Source organism: Camelus bactrianus, chromosome 25, assembly GCF_048773025.1.
Source record: "Camelus bactrianus isolate YW-2024 breed Bactrian camel chromosome 25, ASM4877302v1, whole genome shotgun sequence".
In the NCBI taxonomy this organism is placed as follows: Eukaryota; Metazoa; Chordata; class Mammalia; order Artiodactyla; family Camelidae; genus Camelus; species Camelus bactrianus.
The window spans coordinates 36,016,145-36,040,673 of NC_133563.1; the positions used below are offsets into that span (position 1 = coordinate 36,016,145).

The window sequence follows — 24,529 nt, forward strand, 5'->3', positions numbered from 1 at the left end:
AGGATAAAGACAAAGCGGTTTCGGGACTCAAGAAGCATCCTTCTCTGACTCAACAGGGCATGAGATCAGCAGGCCTGCGCCTGCCCGTGCATCCAAGGAGCACGTTCAGGGAACAAGACCATCGGCTTTCCTCGGGACGCCTACGTGGCGCAGTGAGGAGGTGGCCAAGTCCCCTGGCCGGTGGGACTCAGCGGAAGCCGACACCTTGCGGGGAAAGCGGCTCACTCCCCTCCTTGGGGCTTTCCCAGCATGGAGCCTGTGGCCCTGCATCACCACCGCCCTCTCCAAGCCCACCCCGGCCCCTGGGGACAGTTCCTGAGTGGCAGGTATTTCTCACAACTTCCTCTCCTTTAGTGTTCTCAGAACTTGGCCTAGAACCGAGAGCCTGAGTCATATACGGCTGATGTTTACTGTGTGCCAGGCACCGCGCTAGATGTGGAGGATGCAGCAGAGAGGACAGACGGCACTGCAGGCTGAATGCTGCGAGAAGGCGCACAGCGATGGGGTGGTGAGGGCTTCCTGGAGGAGATGCCAGCACAGCCAAGGCCTGCAACACTACAACATGAAAAAGGATCAGGGGAGCCAGGGGTCGTGTAGACCACAGCTGCTCAAAGCCGAGTACCCAGAGGTCTTCTCAAACTGTAACATACATTCAAGTCCCCTGGGGATACAGGAAAAATGCAGGTTGTAAACTCAGGAGGTCTGGGGCGGGGCCTGAGAATCTGTATTTCCAGCAGCTCCCAAGGAACACGGATGCTGTTAGTTGCTGGGCCACACTTTGAGGAGGAGTGTAGAGAATTCCAGACATATCTCCCAATCTACACAACAATCCTGTGAGATGCATATGAACCAATGTTACTGGTGCGAAAAATTAGTCAGAGAGGTTATGTAACTTGCCTGTTGTCACACAGCAGACAACCAAGCGGGAATTTTAACCCAGAGCTATCTAATCCCCAAAACCCCCGTTATTGCCACTGTATCAGGCTGCTTCCATTAAATGTTCAAATCAATAAATAAATGAAATCTATACAAATAAATAAAATGCATCCCAAAAGGTAAACATTTGGCCTTATACCTGCACCACAGTCTATATCCATAGACCTTACTTTTATTATATTTCCCTGTAAGTTAAAAAAAAAAAAAACACTTTTCAGAATGCATCCCCAATATGCACATTTCTGTAAATTATACACACGTACATTTTAAAACATAAAATATTCAAAAGATGAGATGGCAACTTTGGAAGGCGCTGTTTAGGCAGGCAACTGCAGAGCTACAGACAAAAGGAACTGCACGGAAACTCTGCACTCCAGTTGGCTGCGCTGTTTCCCATGGGTGTGGATGGACAACTTTGAGGCTGTTCTAACTGCCCTACAAACTGCTGGACACGCACCCTGGGGTCGAGCAGTGGCAGGGGCAGGAAGCTGAAGAAATGAGAGGAAAGCTAGAAGGATCTTGGTAGGACGGGGTTAACTCAGACATCAGTGCAAACTCTCGTTTAACTTAGACAGATGTTAAGTTAAACAGATGGATAAACACAGAAGCATGTGCAGGCGTGGGGGTTGTTCCACACACACGTTTCCTAGCTCTGTTGCTGGAGGGGCCTAGAAGTAATGCCATGCCAGGGAAAAGCCTCCTTGCAGAAAAATTCCAAATCATTTCATAGCTATTCCCCCAACAGAGGGTGGAGTTTAAATCCCACCCTCCCTCCCCCAAGCCCCCTCCCCTATAGCGTGGGCCGCCCTTAGGGACTTGCTTCCAGGGAACTGAGTCCAGGGACTCTATTCGGGCAACTCCTCCCCGAGACAGGTGATCCGAGTCAGTACCATCAGCGACGTCCACGATGAGAAGGGCAAGTCCACTCTGTCCCGTTGCAGGAAAAACGCCAAAGGAACCCAGATTAATTAACAGTCTACAAAGTATCTGACCAGTACTCCTCAAAACGGTCAAGGTCATGAAAAATAAGGAAAGACTGAGAAACAGTCACAAACTAGAGGAGACCTGAGGACTAACTATCACCAGGTATCCCGTGTGGGGTCCTGGAACCGAAAAGGACAGCCATGGATGAACTAGTGAAATCGAAAGGGAGGCACCGAGGTGGCTCCTGACTGTGGGGAATGTTCCGTGGAAGAGGCTGACATCAGAGGAACTGCTGAGGGCTCTACAGGACTCTCTACTATCTTTGCAGCTTTTCTGCAAATCGATAACTATCTTAAATTAAAAAGGTGCTTTATTTTAAAAGGGTGAAATAAAAATAAATATAAAATTCTTCTTGCATCCCAGTGGCCTCTTTGAAGACCACTGTACAGTTAGAAACACAGGGGTCACAGAAGCACCAGGGAGAGGTGGGGCTCTGGTGGGTTGGAAAGGGCCCCTCTGTCCAAAACCCAAAATGTCCTTAAAGCACCAGCAGGGCCACACATCAACCCGCAGGTTGTGTTTTCTAGCCCGCTGAGCACCTACGTTCTCTGAACTAAATTACGGATGTTGGAGACTGCAACATCATGGCTGCAGTGGAAAGAGTTCACACTTACTTGTACAGTTGCAGCATATTTATTTGGGGGATTTTTTTTTTTTTTTTTGAAATTAACAATAGGGCCCTGTGTACTTTTAGCAAATTAAGTTTCTGGAGGGAAGGGTTCCTGTCTCCCATTTCCTCGGTAAACACCGCTGGCCTATTGACTTGGCTTGACGTACAACAAAACCGTTCCTGGATTCTTTCAGGATGCCTCTCATTTTTTTCTGAACGTTCAGTTGCTGTTTGACAAATGTCATCGCGCGGCGCTTCCAGAAGGTGCATCACAGAGTTAGTTTCCATGTGCTTGTTCAGTGCCCGCCGTGCGCACCGCTGCAGGGTGTCTCTCACTCCCTAGAGCAGTCCTCACTTCCAACACCGCATCTCATCGTTTATACGTGCCGTCAGATGGCAGGTCTTGATATTTAATGCGAAATACAGTCAAACTTTAACTGAGTCATTTTGATGCTGGTGACACTTTTCCTTGTTGCATTTGACTCCCACTCCAGCACTTAGCAAGGGGAAGAAAGAGAAAAGGGCAGCAGCTCAGAGACGACGGCCTGGCGTGGTCAAGTAACGCACCTAGGACCACAAAGCAAGACTTAAACCCAAATCTAGCTTTAGACTCTGAAACCCTACTCTTCCCACCCTTTCGAATTTAACTGACTTAATCTAGTTGCCATCTGAAGTGTACGCCCCCGTGACCTTAGGGTTCTGCTCTGGAATCCTGAAGCTACTGGCTCCGCCATCAGCCAGTTACACACAGCTCTCCTCCGCCTTCCTTCTCTGGTCCGCATTCCGGGACCTGTGTGTCCATCGGCCCTCCCCACAAGACCGCCAGCTCTTGAAGGGCCAGAATCGCCCTGCCATCTCTGTATTCCCCTACGGCAGCCGGTGAAGCACCTGGGCAGGGAGACTGAGATCTCGGAGTCACACGGGCTCCCCAAGGAGAAGTAATATCCCCGTCACCTGTGTGTTTAGGGAGTGAAGTAGAATAAGGAGAGAGCAGGTAACTGGTCCACGTGAAGGACCAAATTCAGACTGGGAGCAGCGACAACTCACTAGTCCAACCGATGCTACACAGATGGGCTGAGAGGAACAAGCACTGGACGTGGCGTCAGGGATGCTGAGCGCCATCCACCCACCCCACCTCCGCCCAGCAGGGCAGCTTTAGGGAGTCACTCAGCTCCCTCAGGCCTCATTTTCCCGAGGAATAAAATAGGTCCGATCCCCCTGCTCTGAGACAGCTCCTTGTAACAAAAAAGCATCGAGTCTTTCAAAGATTAATGAGTCAGGTCAAAAGCACATAAGAAAGCTATAACTGGCCAAAGCTGTAACAACTGGAGTAACCAGAATAGTGATCTTATGGGATCAAAACATACGAAATCAATAAAAAACCGAGTCCAGAATGGGACTCAAAAAAGAAGACGGGAAAAAGCCCTAATTTCTCACCATTTGAAGAAGGTTGTAAACAATTCCCTCATGTGCAATTAGAAATTAAAAGAAAAAAAGCACTTTGTTTCTGCTTTTCCAGTAGGCCTCGTCTTTCTGGGTCACTGAATGGCCCCAGCACCTGAGCCAAGAGTGCTGCTTTGCAGGAGAAGGCCGCGCTACGAAAGCAGAGGACACAATGGACATAGAAAATCATTTTATTAAGTTTTAACGACACTATTGAATCAGGCAAGAATTATCAACTGATTTATAGAACATTAGACGCAGGATTGATGCATATGTATCACCGCTCAAGTGCCGACAGGCAGAGGACTCTCTAGCTGCAAGGTGGGCTCAGACCACCCCCCTCCCCACCCCCGCCCCTGCCAGCGGTCAACCCTAACCTCACTGGCGGTGGGACAGCTCGGGATCGGCCATCTCTAACGCGACGAAGTTAGAAAGCCAACCTCACTGACGAGGTGCTCCAGCCAGAAGCGCGGCATCGGTGCCCGGCACGCCCTTGCACACAATCAGCAGCTGAAGTGAAGTCAGCGGACGGAGGAACAAGTAACACCGTGAGGCAGTAACTAGACAAATCCGGGAGGCAGGACGCGCCACAGGGCCACCGGCCTGGTCCTGCAGCACGTCAGTCAAAAAACAAAAGCGGCAACAGAGAGGTAAAGTAGTACATCGAGGGTCACAAAGCATAAGCAGCAAGACGTAAACCCAAAGCCAGCTTTAGGCTCCAGATCTACTCTTTCCACTCTGTCACATTTACTTAATTTGATAAAATTTTTTTAAAAGGATGGCGCTGGATTAAAATAAACTTAAGTGACACACTCACCACTTAAGTGAGTGATCCTAGATCATATAATGGTTTGGACTAATTAGTTATAATAGAATTTGGGGGTTAAATGGGAGAAATTTTAATATCATCTGCATGTCAGAGGCAATAAAATTGTACAGAAATAGAAAGCTGAAAAGAACTAACTGGACAAAGCAAGTCATCAAGTAATATCTATAGCATAACTCTGACGTAGGGGAAACGACACGCACAGGTATTCACACACGCATGTCCATAAAAACCCAGACGGACATCGCTCTGGTCTCAGGGTGGAACCCCTGGGCAGAGGGAGAGTGACGTTCACTCCCTTCACTTCTGCTTGTCTCAACTGCGTTCCTCCATCAGTTTTTGCTGGCGCCACTTCTGTAATGGTGACAAAGCTCTGTCTGCCTGTCCATCTGTCTGTCTGCAATGCCCCTGTGCTCTGACAATGTCCCAGTGCTGGTCAGCAAGGTCAGGACGGCAACAGTGCTCAACGCTCACACCTGTGTGAGCCCACTGCCAACACCAACTTCACGGCTTTGTTCAATGAACGTTAGGGTCTCAGTCAGTGCTTGGGGGAAGGCGGAGCCACCAGATGAGAGCAAGGTGGATTCAATCAGAGACAGCCGGGGCCAGCTGGAGAAGACCGGAGGGACTCAGCCAGAGGTGGGGGAAGGGCTCGACTGAGGTGGTGCGTGCGTGCAGTCATGGAGAGGTGACACAGGCTAAGAGACACGAGAAAGAAGACTCTGCAGGACATCCCGGCCGCTGGGTACCAGGGCACGGAAGCATTACATATAAGGCCAGGGTGCTAAGCTTCAAAGACGAAGAGTGTAAAGAAAAGTCCGAAGACCTCTCTCACACTCAAAGTAGGAGGGAGAGGGGGCACAGCAGGAAATGTCAGTGTCTAGTAGCGTCAGACTTGGTGAAAAGACGGGAGACGAATGTGGGCAGTGAAAAAAAGATGATCAGATTTCTTTAACAGAAAAAGACTCACAGCTGATCCCATAGGAAGTTATTTCACCAATATGCTGAGAAGTTAAGCCAGCTGCTGTAAGGTTAAGTTCAGGGAGAAGAGAATGCACAAAACTAATGGACAGGGAGAGTGTGCTTGAAGAACTCAAAAATCATCTACGGAGATGTCACTTCAACAAAAAAAGGAAAGGAGGAGAAAGAGGTCAGTGTGCAGGAAACCCAAACCAGATGCAGAAGTGATCGCATTAAGGAGCAATCCTTGAGTTTGATCCTACGACTCTAATGTCAAAATTACACAGCCTAGAAAATTCTTAGTGTCATCAGGGGTTAAATCAGACATCACTGCTGCTCACAAGACACAAAGACTATCAAAAACATGAGCAGGTCACTTGAGAAGCAAGTCATATCACACAACACGTGAAGTCACGTCCTGAAGGCGGCAGGAAACGTGCCCATGTATTTTTAGCTCCGCAAGGAAACGAACCCAAACCTGGCGAGCTAGAAAGAGGGAGAACACTCACCACTGGGAGCATCGTCTAGAGACGAAGTGTTATGCCAACGTCGTTAATGAAGCCTTAATACTGCTTAAACACGTGGTCAGAGGGAGCCTAAGGTTAAGGACTTCAATGCAAATAAGCAAGTTCTGAGACGGCCGCCTCACGGCCTACTTGGAAATCAGAGATTAAGCCACGAAGGCCCGATGTGACCTACCTGGAAAATCACAGAAAGCAACTCCAGCAGACTAGGGAGAACGCAGAGGAGTGAAAGACGCCCCAGCTCAGGAGCCCCGGCAGATCCCGGCCGCTGGCCGCCCTGACCGGCAGTTCCGGCAGGTCTGGACAGCACACTCCGTGTCTCAGGGAGGGAGTCGCCCTCCACCCAAACCTCCAGCCAGTCTTGTGATTCCACCTCACACTCTCAACGCTGATTCTCACCACAAAGGAGCACACCAACCCCAGGGGAAGCCCCTGAAGCCCGCGGCCCACGTCCTGTGTCATCTCAGACCTCCCTCATCCTCCTCATTGCCTATTTCAGGGCACAGAGCCTTCGCATCTTTTGTGAGGTTTACTTTTAAGTATTCCATATGTTTTGGAGCCAGAAAGGATGCTAGAGCAAGACTAAGTGGGGCTTATCCCAAGAAGGCAAGGTTGGTTTAACATTCTAACACCTATCGGTGTAAGTCGCTGTCCTAACAAACTGAAAAAGGAAAACATATGTCCATCTCAGAGGACACACAAAAAGCACCTGAGAAACCTAACACCCATTCCTGACTTTTTAAAAACTCTCAACAAAATAGGAATAGAAGAGTCAGAATGGGAAAATAAATGCTAAGTTACACTTTTTACTTTTAAGTTAGGCAAGGCCTTTTCCACAGCATCTAATAACAATTTTTAAGTATCTAGTCTTGTACTTTCTTTGCTGCTTCCCCCCCCCCCAACAGTTTTCTGCAGAGGCTGTTATTTATAAAGCAATGATTTTCCTGTCATCAGCTGTCTTACACCTTCCCTGAAAATTCTGTGTGCCCTGACTTCCTCTGCAGAGCAAGGAAGAAAATCTGGGATATGCAAGATGTGGTTTACAAAGCCCACAGTTTCAAGCTGGGGTCGGCCACAGTGACATCGCAGCTCCCTGAGAGCCTCACGGTGGCTCCCACTGCCCACATTAGGTAGGCTGGACCTTCAAGGGGCATTCAGGATTCTCCACCACGTGGTCTTATCTGACCTTCTCTTTGCTCATCTTTTATTGCCATACTTTAGCAGAATTCCTCCAAATATGTAAAAGAAGCTGATTCCGCCTTGCTTTTGTCTAGGCTGGTCCCTCAGCTTCAAATGCCTTTCGCCTTTCTCTGTTCATGAGAAGGCTCCTCCTTTTGTGCGCTCCTTCACAGCCTCCCGTGATTCTCAGCCTAAAAGTCACTGATTGGGCACCCAGCACGTGCGAGATATTCCACAGAGTGTCGGTAAGGAAAGGTGTTTTCTGCCTTTGAGGAGCTTGGGGTCATGTGGGGTGACAGACAGGTTAACGGCCAACAATGCCGTCCAGCGATGGTGAGATAACAGAGGGAAGTGTCAGCTAGAGAGGGACGGAGGAAGCTGGGGGGTCTCCACACCTGGGTTCTGTGACCTGCTTCTCTGACAGACCCAGGACTATCTCCTTCACAGGCAAAGTGAATAACCCCCACCGTGATGCGCTGAGGTTTATTCCAGGGCTGTCGGTGCCAAATAATTTCCCCCCATTTTGCTCGTTTCACTAGTGCAGTTGTTTCTGAGTTGAGAGAGGGGGCAGAAATCTTTTGTTTCATGGGATCGCCATTTAACCAGCTGGGGATTTTTAAGGAACTAATGAGATCCCCTAAATGTGTACGACAGTACATTTTGGGAAATGACTTTCTAATTTTTAGTCCTTTTTTGGTTGGGTTGGGATTTTTTGTGACGGGGTGAGGGGGTAGGTTTATTTATTTACTTATTTTTCGTGGAGGTGCTGGGGATTGAACCCAGGACCTCATGCATGCTAAGCACGTACTCTACCACTGAGCTTGAAATGACTCTTGGACCCCCTATGTTCATGGTCTGAAATTCCCATTCCCTTACCCAAAGCAAACATATTGGCTTTCTGTCAGTCATCCTGCAAAGCTGATCTAGCTCAATTTCCCTGTTTGGCAAGACTGCGATGGAAGTACACATTTCTTCTACACCTCAGCCTGCCTGGGACTGGCTCCTGCAGGCGGCCCGGCAGCACGGGGTCAGGCGCTCAAGGCCTCAGAGCTGCTGCACCCCCACCGTGCCTCCGTGAGCCCCGCCCTGCGCCAGGGCCCTGGGCTGGGGCCGGCTGGCAGGCGTATCCTGGGCGGGCGTTTCCGGACTTTCACCAAAATGCGCGTTTTAAGGCTCAGGTTTAATCTTAACTGTATGTTTAAGACTCCACCACGAATATTTATGGAAATGCCTTCCCAGGAATCCAGGTGCTGTGCATCAGTCACTGAGGTGCCACAGTCTGAGCTACTTAGTCCCCGTGAGCCAATCCAGGGTCACACCACAGGTTACAAGGAGCACCAGAGAGGTCCAGACGATGCTTACAGTCCAGTCCCACAGACAGTAAAAATCACACAAGTCAGAAAACATCCCACACCTTAAGGCAGTGGTCCTCAGAGTGTGGTCCCCACAACCAGCACGGCAGCATCACCTGGAAACTTAGGGGCGCATTCCCTCAGCCCCCACCCAGACCTGCTGAATCAGAACCTGAGGATGGGGCCCAGCACTGATTAACAGCCCCCTGGTGATTCGGATGCACGCAAATGTTTACCAACTGATGCCTTAAGGCCCTGTTACAGTCAGATGCAGTACATGATTAATTTTTTAAAAAGCTGAGAAAACATAGCAATGCCGTAGAAGCACTTCCTCCTCTTTCTTGTTCAGCATTCAGCACTTACTGAAAGCCTATTGCGTGTACCGGGCCAGGCCCTGTTCCAGGTGCTGAAAATACCGAGATTAAGAAGGGCCTTAGCTTTGACTAACTCAGCCCCCCGGGGGAAACGGCGCCTGTAACAGACACCCCGCAGCTGACGGCGGTGCCGTGCACCACGCCCTGCACGCCAGAGCAGTGAGCACCTGCGGCCACGCTGCGTGTGGGGCCCACGGGCCCACCGCCTCTCTGCAGAACAGCCTCCAAGGAGAGGCCTCCCCAGTGGTGAGCCGCCCCGGCCTCCTTCCTCGCCCTTCTCACAGCCTGACGCGGGCCTGCTTGCTGTTTGTCCCTTTCGCCAGAAGGCGGGCTCCGGGGCCTCGGCCTGTTCCCTGCTACTCCCCCACGCCCCAAATCACACACTAGAGCCACGCTGCGCGGTGGGGCGGGCGAAGCACCCCAGGGCTCAGGCAAACAGTGGCTGTCATGGTGGACAAAGGTCTTCAGCGTGTCACGGAGCCTCCAGGAACAGTCCTCTGACCAGCCTGCCTCCCTGGCATCTGTTGTGGAATTCCACACGTGGAGGGCTCTTTCCACTTCTCTTACTGCTGCATTTCTTATTAAGTTTTGAAATTGCTGAGCAGATTAAAGGATTCTTTTGAAGTTTTTATGCTTCAACTTTGTAGAGTTTAAACTGTCTCTGTAACTATTACTGGGACAGATTAGAATTAATTTGGATCTGAATTGGATTTGCCATTTTGTAAGCTTTTCTTATCTACCAGAGCTAATAGCAGACACTTTACTCCTTACAATAGCTCAGGAGGAAGTCTTATTATCTGCATTTTACAGATTGAAAAACTGAGGGTCAGGTAGGCAAAAAGTTTATATTCATTGCTCTGTAAATATGGATTGAATCAATAGGGATGTTTTGTATCCCATAATAAGTTGGGAAACTTACGGATTATAGAGAGAGGGGAAGCATGATACTGTGGAAATAGTACAAGCTTTGGATTTAGCCGTAACTGGGTTTGAATTTCAGCTTCTACTTTGTAACTACTTGACCTCAGGCACGTTATTTAACCTTTCGAGCTGTTCAGAAGTTCCCGCTGGAACCCTGAGAAGGTGCGGCCATGAGAGAGGTGATCCATACAGACTGTTTAAAGCGTTCGGTCTCTCTGGTGTCGCGCTCAAGGCCCCTCTGGCCAGCACGGCTCCCCAGCCTGGGCATGCCCACCTGCCAGCTATCCTGGAGCGGGTAAGCAACCAGTGAATAAATGGTCTAATATGCTTTCTCCTCCCAGCTAATGGGAACCTTGATTCTGCTGCACCCCAGGTGCCCAAAGGCTCATGAAATCATTTTTCACTTGTAACACAGCTTGATTAAGAAAATATACTATTGCATACCATGTGTTGTTTTTTGAAAACACAAATACATTTGCTCTTAAGGTTTCTTGGCAGATCCTTCCAGTCAGCCCACTCATAAATACAATTTTTAAAATGAACAAACACCTAAGAACATCATGAACATCTTACGGTTCTTTACTGTAAGGGTTAAAGTAATAGAAAATATTTAACAGGACATGAGATACCATCTGAACGCTGCTGGGCTTCTAAAGAACTGCAGAATCAGACTCAAACACTCTGAGTGACAAGAAACGTACTTTCTGTCCCACTTTGCCTCACCGATGGAAAGTCTCCTCAGAGAAGAGAGGATTCCTGAGGCAAAGGAATACCCGACCCAGCTATCTGGAGTATCTGGGGCCAGACGGTGACCCCAAGGCAGAGCGCTGCGCCACATGGAGCGTACAGTATGGGGAACTCGGGGACTCGAGCACAGTGTGACAACAGAGGGGGCAGTGGAGAGCAGGCTGGGGACACAGGGAGGAGGGCCTGGCCCCGCCGGAGCCGCCCTTGAAGGCTTGGGCCACGAAGTAACGTTAGCACTTGACCCCGGAGGAGGACTGGGGACTCAAAAGAAATGAGCAGCCAGCAGGGAGGAAGAGCAGAGCCCGGGGCGCCAGGGCCCTGAGGGGAAAGCACACCCGCTCTTCACCTGAAGGTACCAAGGGCGCCGCAGGGGCCCGTTATCTGGATGACGAAGCTGCCTGGGAGTTTCTATGGGACACAGATATTGCACTTTGTCACATGCTTTTCCTACGTCTGTTGAGATGCCTCCGTAGTTTTCCTTTTTGAGTCTGACCTGAAGAATTACATTTGCTGGTTTTCTAATGTTAAACCAACCTTGGATTCCTCAGATGAGCCCCATTCAGTCAATCATATGTATTGTTGAATAGGACATGGTAAACTTCCCTTAAAATTTCTTACCTGTGTTCAAGAGTCAGGGTAATGCTAACCTCAGAAAATCAGGGGTATTCCTTCCTTTCCAAGTTTCCTGAAAGAAGAGTTCGCATAAAACTCCCAGTAGTCCTCCCTTCGCGTCTGGGGGGCTGTGCGAGTGCAGCCGCCTGGGCCTGGGTTTCCTCTGCGGCGATGTTTCAGAAAACCCTGTTTCCTTACTAGACACGGGCTGCTCTGACTCTTTCCTTCCATGAGTAAGCTCGGGCGTTTTGTGTCTTTCAAGGAACTTGTCCACTTCATCTCAGTTTTCATGTTTATTGGCATCAAGTTGTTCGCAATGTCTGTTATCTTTTAATATGTGTAGACTCCGCAGTGATGTCGCCTCTTTCGTTCTTAATGTTTGAGTTTTGTGTATTTTCTCTCTGATCAGTCTGGTTAGAAGCTGGTAGATTTCATTGATTTTCCTCAAACAAGCTTTTGGTTTGCTGACAGCAGGTTTTTTGCTCCCACTTTGCTGTTTTCTGCTTGGTCTTTATTACTTCCTTTTCTACTTACTTGAGGTTTGACTTTCACAGTTTTTCTACTTTCTTAAAGTTGAAGCTGAGGTTTACTGATCTCAGGCCACGCTCCCACTCCGACGCAGGCATTAGGCACTATAAACTCTCCAGAAGCACCCACCAGTGATACGTTGTGCTTCATTCTCACTCATTTCAAAATACTTTTTTTCAGTCTCTTCTTCGACCCATAAGTTAATTATAAGTGTGCTGTTTTGTTTCCAAATCTGAGGGGTTTTTTGTAAAAAGATCTTTGTTACTGGTTTCTAATTCAATTTGATTACTGACAGAATATACTTTATAAACTGAGGATCCTTTTAAGTTTGAGATCTGTTTTGTGGCTCTCAGATAAGTCAGGGCTCTTCAGAGAAGCAGAACCACAAATCAGTAAGGCATGTGTGTGGATGATGTATGTGTGCACATCCGTACAAAGAGATTTATTTTAAGAAACTGGCTAATGTGATTGCGGTGGCTGGAGAGTTTGAGATTTGTAGGGCATGCTGCCAGGCTGGAAACTCAGTCAGGAGCTGTGTTACAGCCTTGAGGCAGAATTCCTTCTCCGTTTTTGGAGAAAGAAATTTTGAAGAAATTCCTCCCCCAAAATCCTCAATTTAGGTTCAAAGGCCTTCAACCGGTTGGATGAGGCCTACCCATATTAGCAAGGATAATCTCTTCTAAAGCCAAATGATTGTAAATGTTAATCACATCGACAAAAATCGCATCTAGACTTGTGTTGGCCAAGCAACTGGGCACCAGAGCCTAGTCAAGCTGACACACAAAATCTAACCTCACCGCCCCAGTATGGTCTACTGCGGAAAATGTTCTGTGTGCCCTTGAAAAGACTGTATACTCTGCACTTGGCTATAGTTGAGTAGGATGTTCTACGAATGGCAGGTCAAAGTGGTTGACAGCACAGTTCAAATCTTCTGTATCCTTACTCATTGCTGTCTACTTGTCCCATCGGTTACTGACTGCTAGTTGAACTCTCCAGATTTATTTCCCCTTGCAATTCTGTCAGTCTTTCCTTCATGTATTTTGAAGCTCTGTCATTAGATATAAATATTTATGGCTTACGTTTTCTTGAACCGAGCCTTTTATCATTATGAAAAGACTTCCTTGTCCTCAGTAATACTCTTTGCTCTGAAGTTTACTTTTTTCTGCTACTCATAAAACCACTCCAGGTTTTTCATTACTGTAAGCCTGGTGTATCTTTTCCCATCCGTTTAGTTTCAGTGTATTTTTGTCTGTGTATTTAAAACTCATCACTTGGAGGTACAGTTGGGTCTTGTTTTCTTACCCAGTCTGACATTCTCTATCCGCAATTAGAGCACTTCAGCCATACCTTTGGTCTGATCACTGATGCAAGTTTATCACCCATCGTCTTGCTCTCTGTCTTCTCTCTGTCCCATTTTCCTTTCTTTCCTTTGTCTATTTCTTCTTTTGGACTAACTAAATACTATCTATGATTCATTTTCACCTCCTTTGTTACTTATTAGCTATATTTTTTGTTAATGCCTGTAGAGAACTTCCTTAATGTGATAAAGCCCACGTATGAAAAACCTCCAGCTAACATCATACTTAGTGATGACAGACTCAATAGTTCATCTTTACTGTCACAAACAAGGCTAGTGCAATAAAGCAAGGGAAAGAAATAAGTTATCCAGCTCAGAAAGGAAGAAGTAAAGCTTTTTACTCACAGACAACCTGAACATCTACTAAGAAAATTCTATAACATCTATAAAAAAGCAGCTGGTAACAATATGTGAGCTGGCAAAGCTGTAAGATATAAGACCAATATAAAATGATAGCATTCTATGCAATGAACAGCTGGAAATTGGTATTTTAAAAACTACCATTTATAGTACCAAAAATACAAAACACTTAGAGATAAATCTGACAAACGAGTAAGACCTTTGCACTTTTCAGTTTCACTAGGAAACATGACAGAAATTCAAGGCAATCTAAATGAATGGAGAAATGCTCTGTGTTCACAGGTCAACAGACTAAATGCTATTAAAATGCTGGCTCTCTCCAAATTCATCTATAGAGCAAATGCAATTCCAATCAAAAGTCTAGCAGGTTTGTTTTACAGATCGACAAATGGATTCTAAAATTCATATGAAAATGGGAAGAAACTTCTTGCAGCTACCTACTGTTACTCATTCTCTCTTCCCTCATGAATGCCCCACATCCTCTGACCAGGCCAACCTCTCTGCAGCTCCCGACAGCAGCTCCAACATCCTGCGGGAAGCATCCTGCAGCCCCAGGTGTGTCTCTCCACCTGATGCTCCCACACCATCCCAGACCTGCCCTCCCATAAAACATGGCTTCACACTCTCCTAGCAATTCTGTCATTTTCTGTCTTCCTTGCCAGGTGGCAGACTCCGCAGAGCAGGGACCATGACTGATCCATGATTGTACCCCTTAGCATGACTTGTCACTGTAAGAGCTACACGTAACACCCACCCTGTGCATACCAAGCCGGGGCCGGAGACACCATGCACGGGAGCTCTTCTCTGGGGTGACCTGCTTGCTGAAGGTGCTACTGGCCATCAGCACCAGAGCCGTGACTCCAACAGAGCACCTGATGTGAACAGCTGGGCTGCGTCTCTGCACCATCCTGCTCAGAGGCACAGCTTAAACTCCCTGACAATCCTCTGCTCCATTTCACAGATGGAGAGACTGAGCATCAGAGAGGCCGTGCTGCAGAGGCTGGCTTACAGGAATATTATTTCAAGTGTGCATCCACTTCACACAATCTTTTTTCCATCCTGGAAGGTTCTTCAAGATGTGTGGAAAAGCCAGTCATCAACACGGACAGACCTGGGGCTCGCCGAGCCGGGGAAGGAATCTTTCCAGGAAACCTGAAGAAACACTTGTCATCTTTCCCCACTTCCTGAGGGGCTCCCTAGAGGCTGCTTTCACTGAATTACTTGTTTCCATGGCTACGCCATTCCTCAGCGATGATTTTACAGGTTTAGCACGTTTCCAGTTAAAACTGCTCCTGATCTTGGGGGAAGGACTGTGTAGAGCCAGGAGGCCCCCACGCGACAGCACCAGAAGCCGTCTAAGCCACTCTGACACCAGTCCCACCAGCGCTCAGAAGTTCACCTGAGCCACGAGGACGTATCTGGATGACTGGGAAAAACTGTGACATTTCGCAGGCACGGGAGCACCACATCCACCTCCGCCTGACCTCAGCCAAACCGGAGGCTCCATCCCAGGCACACAGGTTCCCGCACCTCCCTGCCTGCTGTCGATGGTGCAGCGCCCAGCGTCCGTCACCCACATGGGATCCTGTCCTACTTAGGGCTGAACTCACATAAGGTGAGAGAAGGAGCATGGTTCACAGCCTCCATCCATGCCTGCTACCCCATGAACTTGGGCGAGCCGCCCTGGCCCTCAGCCTCAGCTCCCCCACCTCCATGGGGTGTGTGCAAAGATGGGGCCAAGTGATGGACGCAGAGCACCTGCACGGTGCCTGTCTGCCTGCAGGGCACCCCTGGAAGTGTTAGCTCTTTCCCTTCCAGTTTTCTTGATAAGAAACTCATGGACGAGGGTCCCCAGACCGCCTGAGGAAAGCTGCACAAGTTCGGTGTGGCTGACGCGCAGAGGGGAAGTCTGGGACAGACAGATCTGCCAGGTGCAAAGTCCAGAAGGGCCCTGAATGCAGCTAGAGAGGCCAGCCTGGCCACAGTCTCCCTCCAGCCCCAGGACACCAGACCCACACCAGACCCGCTGTGCACCACCCCCACCCCAAGGCCTTTGCACATGCTCCTCCCCATGGGGGAGCACCCTCTCACCCTGGCTTGCTGGCCATCTCCAGTACGTTCCTCCCTCAATACTCCATTCAAGTACCACTCCCCCCAACAGGTCTTCCTGGCTTCCCTGGACAGAGAAGGCACTTGTCTCTGTGCAGCCACAGCAACGGGATTATCTCTCGTCTAAGCGTTTTTCCTGTTTTGTTTATGTCTGTCCTTCCCAGCAGGCCATGAGTTCCTTCAAGTCAAGAGCTGTCTAATGCATCCCCATCACCTGGCCTGCTACTCAACACACAGCAACTGTCAGTCAACGACTCCTGAGTGACCCCTCCAGTCTGAACCACGTTTCAGTGGCCGACTCCTGTAGCAGTACCAATCCCGCCAGCCTGGAGGGTGCCTGAACTCAGTCCCCGTGTGAGTGGGCCAGAAAGGGGCCTGAAGCCCGCCTGGAGGAAGACCTCAGCCCTGCTGAGGTCAGGAGCCCCTCCAAGGGAAGGCTTTCTCCAACCAGCTGGGCAGGGGCTCAAGCACAGAGGCACAAAAGCACAGGGCAGAGCCACCACGTCTGACCCCTTGTGTCAACACAAAATGGGTGGGGGGGGTGGGGGGACAGAAGGCCAAAACAGACTCTACCCACGACTTCCCAACCCTTCAGGACACGAGTCAGCAGCGCCGACACACACGGCTTCTCTCCAACCACTTCCCGAGCGTGTGCAGAAGGGGAGATGCTGAGAAACCGGCTTCCCACAAACACAAGTCGGCTACGAAATACACACTTCCTTTCCTTTCTGAAAAATACTCAAAACTTTGTCTCCGAAAAGGCTGGGCTGAAACCAAGAGCGCCAGGCCGCCCTGCGTGGGGCCGACTCACCTTCACGTGGCTCGGGTCCCCGGCCCGGCTGCTCTCGGCCGCGCTCACCGCTTTGCCGTCCACTCGAGGCCGAACCACCTGCCGAAAGGGGCTGCACAGTGGAAAGCCGCTCACGCTGATGCCATCTGCAAGGTGAGAACGGAGTCAGAAGTCAGCTGGGTTTTTTTTAACGTTGGAGATCTTATTCAAGTGTCAACAGTAACTGGGGCAGCACTCCCGTGTGTCCTCACTATTGCGTCTCCTGTTAATCACAACTGCCTGATGAATCCCCACGAACGGACAGTCACACCTGCCACAGGTGACAAGAATGGAGAACGGAGCACTTCTGAGGGAGGGCAGGTGCCGACCACCTGTCTGGAGACACAGCCACCGCGTCCTGTCGTGCCCGCGCCGCCCCGGCTGCTGCGCGCCCGGACGGCAACAAGCCACCTTTACCTCCGGGCCTCGGCGCGAGCAGCTCCCCCGCCACGCGGCAGCTGCACCGTGTCACTTTAACTGAGTCTGAAAGCCACCTCCTCTCCCAATTTCAAGAAGCCTCTTCTCTGACACAGGAGCACGTTTAAACCTCTGTGGGGCACCCACAGCCAGGGTGGTGGGAGAGCGTGATGCCCCCTGCTCTTTTTTCTTCTTGGTGAGGTTACCTATCCGTCTAATCCGGGACTCGTCCTGGAGTCCTTTCTTTACCTCACACCCACATCCAATCCAGCTGGAAATCCTGCCAGCTCTCAGTGTTCCCAGAAGGGGCTTTCACAGCCACCACCCTGATCTGGGTCTCCATCCTCTCCCTCCAGACTAGCGCCGGGGCCTCCCAGCTGCTCCCTGCCCTATGCTCTCTGGTTCACCAACCGCCGCCCCCAAGTGGTCAGCCCAGGAAATGGACATCAGATCACCAGCTCCCAGGACACCCGTTACTCAAGGGCTCTCTGCACAGCACAATGGCTGCGTAAGTTTGAAGGAAAATGCACCAACTCCCACCCTCAGACCACAAAAACTGCTGACAACAGTGCAGGTATCTTTCGCACCCAAAGAAACTGACTTGGTGATGAACCAGAGCCACTTCTAAATGAGATGGAGGTACCCACCAATTCTGAAGAAACATCTGAAGAAACATCACCATGAAAAGTTAATTTTTAAATGACCTGCATTAAGCAAAGAAAAAGCAAACCCAAATACAATTCCAGCTGGTAGCTACAGAACAGTTTTTGAATCCCTCGGAATCCCAACAGGAAGTCAACAGAGCAGCAGAGAGCAACACGAAGACTCAGTTACAGGTAAGCCAGGTGCCAGCATACCATCCATAAGGCAAACAGGTGAGTGCAAACCCCCAGCAGGCCCACAAGCAGCTCACAGTCAACAGGCACAAAAAGGACTTCAGGGGCCCCGACTTCTGGTAACAGCAGACGGACAACTCAGACCAGCCCAGCCACTCGCAGATGACCAGAGAGCACAGACAGAGCCGTTCCACAGTCTCTCCGAGGAACCGGAAAGCCACCAAGGCTAGGAGCAAGTACGGAGCCCAGCCTGGCAGAAGGCGACGCAGGGACAGGAGCCCGTCTTGAACTCCCCCAGAGGAGCCTCAAGAACTGACAGGAGGCTGAGAATCTGAGCAGAGCCTTTCACACTCACAGGGCCCGGGGTGGGGGGAACAGTGACATTCTGTGTCCCCAAGGACAGTGGATGGTAAGCCCTGGAAGCTTTGGGTGGGGCCCAGAGGACGACACACTTAGTGAGGGGCAGCCTCCCAGGGAGCCGAGCCCAGCCTTGAGTCAGGTCAGGACCTGCAGCCGGATTCAGGCAATTCTTCTGCCAAAACAAATGCCCTGTCGCCCCCTCTTCTGTCCTGTGTCCTCTCCTCTGCGCATCTCTGACGGCCGTTTTTGTGCATCCTAATCCTCCTAGTTCTTTGTCTCAGTTCAGACGCGTCCTCTTCACCAAGCCTCCCCTGCCGCCCTGGCTGCAAGGACGCCTTCCTCTGAGTCCCAGCAGCTGGTCTACACTGAGACCCGTGCTCAGTAAAGGCAGCCCTGTATCCAGGGAACAGGCTGCAGGGCAGGGCCGTGGAGGGGACTCAGACGGGCCAGAGCGTACGAAGTGTGTGTCACGATGCCTGGGACCTGGCAAACACTCAACAAAAAGAGCTATTACTATTACTATTGTCATTATTATTGCCACTTACATGAGTGCCCTGGATTCCGTACATGACTAAGCTCCTCGAAGACAGAGTCCCTGTCGATCTCACCTGTAACCCCCACAGTGGCTGGCACAGGCTCCAGCCAATCGTAAACCCACAGTAAACACTGAGTAAATGAGTGAATTACAGGGTCAGATTTGGTAGTTTACACACCATGGTCAACAAAAACTCCATCATCCCAGGGTCACATTCAATAATCAACTCATTCACAGTTAACTGAAATTTCCTCATGTATCTCTGTGCCAACACCCATTTGCAAAACTCAGTCTGAATCTGTTGGGCTTGAGTGAGTTTTTTCTCTCCCTCTCCTCATTCTCCCAGCACCCTGGGCATCACCTATAAACCCTCCCGACTACAGCACAGCGCCTGCTGTGATGGGAACAAGTCCTAGGAACACAGACATTACCAAAACCAACTCCACACTCTTCAGCACGCTACTCTGGAAGCTAGGTCAGGTGGGGCCTGTCAGTGGGCCTCAGGCCACGCCCTGCTGAGTGAGGGCAGTGCCCAGTGGATTTGAAGTGCCATTCCTGTCCTGTACACGGCCTGGGGCACTTTGCTCTTCCCGAGGGAAAGTTTCCATCATTAGCAAATTACACAAATGCTGCTGGCACCCAGAGGACTGCGATTCTTCTTCTGCCTTGGAAATACCCATCCTGTTTTCCACTTGTAACAATGCTCAATTCTTCACGACTGCAGGCGGGCCAGAGGCGCTGCGCCACAGCGGGAGGACGTCATGAACCACTGACCCGTCTGCCGGGCCCTCCCCTCCGCCCTGCCAAGCAGCTCCTTCCCCGACCAGGCGGCTCTGGTGGGACTGGGGTAAGAGACAGAAACATCCTGTCCGCAGTGATGGACACGGACATGAGGCACCAGAAGGGTCACGTACAGTCTTCCTGAGATTTGACCTTTGGCAGGGAGGGAGTGGAGGGCAGGGTGGGGTGGATCTTCCCTCGAATGTCTGGTACAGGTACAGATCTGGGGCCTCCCTGCCGCCATCCTTCCCACCACATCAAGAGACTGAGCAAGTCACACAACCCTGTAACCTCAGTTTTCTTGACACTCAAATGGGAACCAACTCAAGGGAATCAATGGAAAGTGCAAATCTGTAATGTCTTGGAACTGGAAGCATCTAGAGTGTGGGCACCTGGCAACAAGGGCTAGAAACTGCATCTTCTGACAAAGACTCCAAAACTACAGAGACCTCAGAAGCCTGTCATCTTCAAGCTCTGGGGAAAAAAGAAAAAAACAAAAAAACACTGAAAAAGCTACTCCACAGCCTCTTTATTAAGAATTCTGCCCTCTAATCCAATCAAGGATGGAAAAGACAAGTGATGCACAAATTTGAATGGAGACAGAAAGAAGGGCACCAGCCCAGTCGAGAGGCAGAAGCCAGCCTTTGGAAGGTGGGAAGATGAGCCCGTGGCCCCGTGAGGACAAGGCAGGAGAGAAGCAGGGGGCGGCAGCGCCGGGGCAGCGCGAGGCTGGCTGGAGCAGGGACACAGCCGCTCCCCCGCCGGGCGGGTGGAGAAGAGGAAATTCTGTTCAACCATTTCGGCCAATTCTCCTGCCAACACAGGCGATCACAAATAGAAAAGAGAACAGATTGGGATGACAATTAATAGGAAGACAGGACCAAAAAAGTTGCGGGCAGACGAAGGCAGCCGCGGAGGAAGGCCGCCGAGCTGGGCGGATTTGCCAGGCCCGAGAATGGTGTGAGTCTGGCAGATCGTCGTCGTGAATCAAACTGCGCTTCCAGGGAGAATTTTGTAGTTACTGCTTATAGCGCTCCATTCTATTAAGAGCATCTCTGTGGGCAATTCAGAAATACAATCTCATATGCTAAAAGAGTACTTCTCTCTCCAACTCAGCTGTATCACACCGCGGTGACAATGGGGAGAAAAGACGGCTCGGAGAGGGCTCTGAGTGATGGAAGGAAGCACAGCTGAAGGACAGGGACGGCCTGGAAAGGCTGGCGGCCAAGTGCCGGCTGTGCACCAGGAGCAGCCCCAGGCACCTGCCACCACCGACTGCAGACACCCCGCGAGGTGGGCGTGCTCGTTCTACAGCCGAGGAAGCAGAGATTCCAAGAAGCTGACTTGGTAGTTCACCAGAAACACAGCCGGAACTCCAAGTCAGGACGGTCTGATTTGGACGACCCAGCCGGACTGGGATAAACAGCACATTTCGGCCCCGACGTGAGCTGCACAGAAGCTCCCCGCCCAGGCCGTCCTGCAGCGCACCACGCGGGTCCTGTACCGTAAGGGCCCTCACACAGCTCGGCACCCATCTGCAGGCAGGCGGCTCCTCCAAGAAGGTGTCCATTTTGGGGCACTTTCAAAAGAGACACTAATGCTTAAGGCTGAATATACTTTTTTCTCTCAAGTGACAGGTATACGTAACTAAACTAGGATAAAATATGTTTACAAAGGCAAAAAGAGACAACGATCTCCCAGTGGGAGTCTGTCCGAGTATGCTGCTCCAGGTAGCGTAAGTTCTGAAGGTGCTTTTTCAATTATTCATAAAATCCATGGGTGCCAAAGAAGCCCATCTGGTTATCATGAAACATCCTCAGGAAAACCAGTGCAGTAGAAGCATTTGGCTCAGAAATTAGGCAATACTCATCCTCAGTTTCCACAGAGAAAGCAGTGTGTTCATTCATTCAGAAACTCTGGGACATGCTTAGGAAGGAAATATGGTTCATGTAGAAACAGTGGCCGTCATGTACTATTCAAATGGAAACAGTCCTCATGCCCACGGGCAGCCTTGCTTCCACACTGGTCCCCCTCCACTGGGTGCTGTCTGTCCAGCAAGGGGACCACACTTAGATCCTCTGCTCTCGCCGACCTTAGGAACCTCCATGCACGTGGCTACCTGCCTCCTGAGCACGTGGAGTGTTCCAGGTGGTTCCCACCAGGCTAACCCCGTCTCACACATGCTCTGTGTGCCTCATTCATCAATGCCAACGCTTGCTCCCTCCAGCGCTCACCTGACGCTGCTCTGATCTCTCTGAAGACACTTTTCCTCTACCCACAGACTCCCTTTGTCCTTATCTTTCTCCTCCAGCCCGAGTCCACGGTCTAGACCACAGTCATGAAACTCCCTGTAAAGATCAGAGAGTAAACGTTTTAGTCTTTCACGGTCATAGGTCTCCATCTCAATTGCTCAGCTCTGCTCTTGGGAGATGCCCACAAGCAGGGCAGGGTGGCCGAGACCCAGAAGCACACACAGGGGCTGGCCGGGTGTGTGCCGACACCTGGCCTGGACCTCCGGCCCCTCCCTGGGAAGCACCTTCGTTCCACGGCCCTCTCTTCTCGGGTCCTCACCGGTGACTTTTAAACTATTCGATGCTCCTGTTAGCATCGGGACACGACTGAGTTTTCTCTCTGTCGTAAGTCAGCGAAGACAAAAAGGAGATTAAACAAAAGCAAGTGACATGCAGCCGAAAACAAGGACCTCAGTGACCACCAAAGACAGAGCCCTGAAATAAGAGCCCAAACACAAGCGCCGCCTTCTTTGGAAATCTGTGAAGGAAGTGAAGACGTTCCAGCCGTTGGCGACCTCGGGGCTCCTGATGAAGACGGGGCCCTGCAGTCAGCACTGACTCTGGTCCTGGCACTAACGTCTCCACTAACTAGAGCGTGAGCATGTCGGGGAGGGAACTGTGCACTGTCGAAGTCTGTGTCTGCAGTTTGTCACAGCACCTGGTACGCAGGGGGAACATGCACTGGGTCAACAGGGGATCCCACATCATCTCCCAGCTACTGTTTAGAGAGAAATGCCTCACACCTTTGGGCTCAGCCCAGCACATGGGGGGCCGAGGGCGAACCTCCAGGGCCATCGCTCCCAGACAGGGGTGCACAGAGTCCCAGAAACCATGCAGCGTGTGACTCCAGCTGCACGCCTGCATCTAGGGCACCTGATGAAGATGAGGGAACAACGAGTGACGACTTCCCCAGGAACACGTACACAGCCATCTCTCCGGTGTTTGACAGAAAGGGTTATTCCTAGGCTTCCAAATCCAAGAATTATTGTCCCAAACCACTCATAAATCACTTCTTTGTAGAATCAGGATGCCAGAATGGATTGCTTGGATGAGGAGTGAATTCCTTGTTACTAGACTTGGCCAACCAGGAGTTAGATAACTTCTTGGCCAGGAGCTTGGGGTCAACTGGAGGATGACCAGGGAGCAGTTGCTGGAGGAAGTGTCCAAGGATTAAGAGACATGAGGACAGGTGCTCAAAGCTCAGATGTGTCCTGGTTTGCCCAGAAGTAATTTGCTTACAGGAGCACTGGATGTGGAGGCCCAGCCCTGACCCTGCTGACCTCTCCCTTTACCTCAGAAGAGATGATGAGTCACTGATCAACAGGACTGGTCCTAGCCATGCTCATCAACAGCTCCTCTCACGCACCCACTCTGGGTCTTACATCTTTTCTATCTTGTTTACATGTGTTACTCCATTTCTACTTGAAGAGAAACACAAATAAATGAACATTAATTCTCCAAAGAAAGCCACAGAAATAGCTCAATTAGCATATGTTATTTTAGGATAAAATCAGGAAAACAAAAGCAGAGTATTGCCAGTTTGAAATTGGAAGGAGAACGCCTTTTCCACAAGATAACAAAGGGAGAGTGGCGGTCCCCGCCAAATAGACACGTGCCTGCCCTCCTTTTAGAAGCAAATCAAAAGTACAATCGGAACGCCGGAGCACGCCTCACAGCGGCCGTCAAGCACTGCACATCCCTGAAAGACAGGGGAAGTCATTACTGCTTCATTATTAAACAGTCAGCCAGATCACAGAAATCACAAGGCTGACAGTTCTAAGTCCGAACATTAATTTTAGAAATTATTAAAAGTTCACCCCAGCATCGTCCTTCGAAACCTTTCTTCCCCAACAAACTAGTTGTTAATGCTAATGGGGCAGAACTTCTCATGGAGTCAACCAGAAGACTCGCTCTCTCTCTCACTCATACACACACAAGCACACACTTTCCAAAAATTAAGTTCTAGAACTTGCTGTCTGCCACAGGATTTTCACATGCATGAGAAACTATTTTCTCCATCTCACCCTCTTTCATCTACTTAGGCCCTGCTCATTCTGCAAACTTCACCTCAATCATCACCTCCGGAGAAAAGCCTCCCCCCCCTCCCCTCAGATTGTCGCTCCCGGAGGCATGGTCACAGTGCCCGCACCTCTCCCACCTGGCACTCAGCAAAGGCGCGGCTTTCCACTTCTCTGTGAAACGGCCTTCTCTCACACTAGACTTGTGTGGTCTAGTATAGTGGCTGCTAGATGGCAGGCCTTTAAATTTTAAAGCAATTAAAATCAAATACTATTTCACCACTCAGATGTGCCATCCACACCACAAGTGATCCAGGCCACACGGCTCATGGTCAGCCTCCTCTCCGTCACCGAGGGGCCTGCGGACAGCCCTGCACTGGGCACTGGGCTCCCTGAGGGCAGGGACTGCCCCTCACTTCACTCCTCAGGACAAGGCCAGGGGCAGTGCAGTCCAGACACCACTCGTTTCACTGCACTTCGCTCTACTGCCCTTGACAAATACTGCATTTTTTTTTACAAATTAAAGGTTTGTAGCAACCCTCTGTCGAGCAAATCTGTCAGCACCATTTTTCCAACAGTATTTCACTTCATATTTTTGTCCCACATTTCGGTAATTCTGGCAATATTTCAAACGTTTTCAT

At 50.2% G+C, this 24,529-nt stretch overlaps 1 protein-coding gene across 3 annotated transcripts in view; it reads right to left on the reverse strand.

The window, feature by feature from the left end:
- Nucleotides 1-24,529, reverse strand: part of TRAPPC9 (trafficking protein particle complex subunit 9) — a 404,238-nt gene that overhangs the window by 262,590 nt on the left and 117,119 nt on the right. For all 3 annotated transcript variants that reach the window (XM_074353143.1, XM_074353142.1, XM_074353144.1), the window contains one exon: nt 16,634-16,758. In XM_074353143.1, coding sequence (XP_074209244.1) covers nt 16,634-16,758 — 125 coding nt within the window. The remainder of the gene's footprint in view (nt 1-16,633; nt 16,759-24,529) is intronic.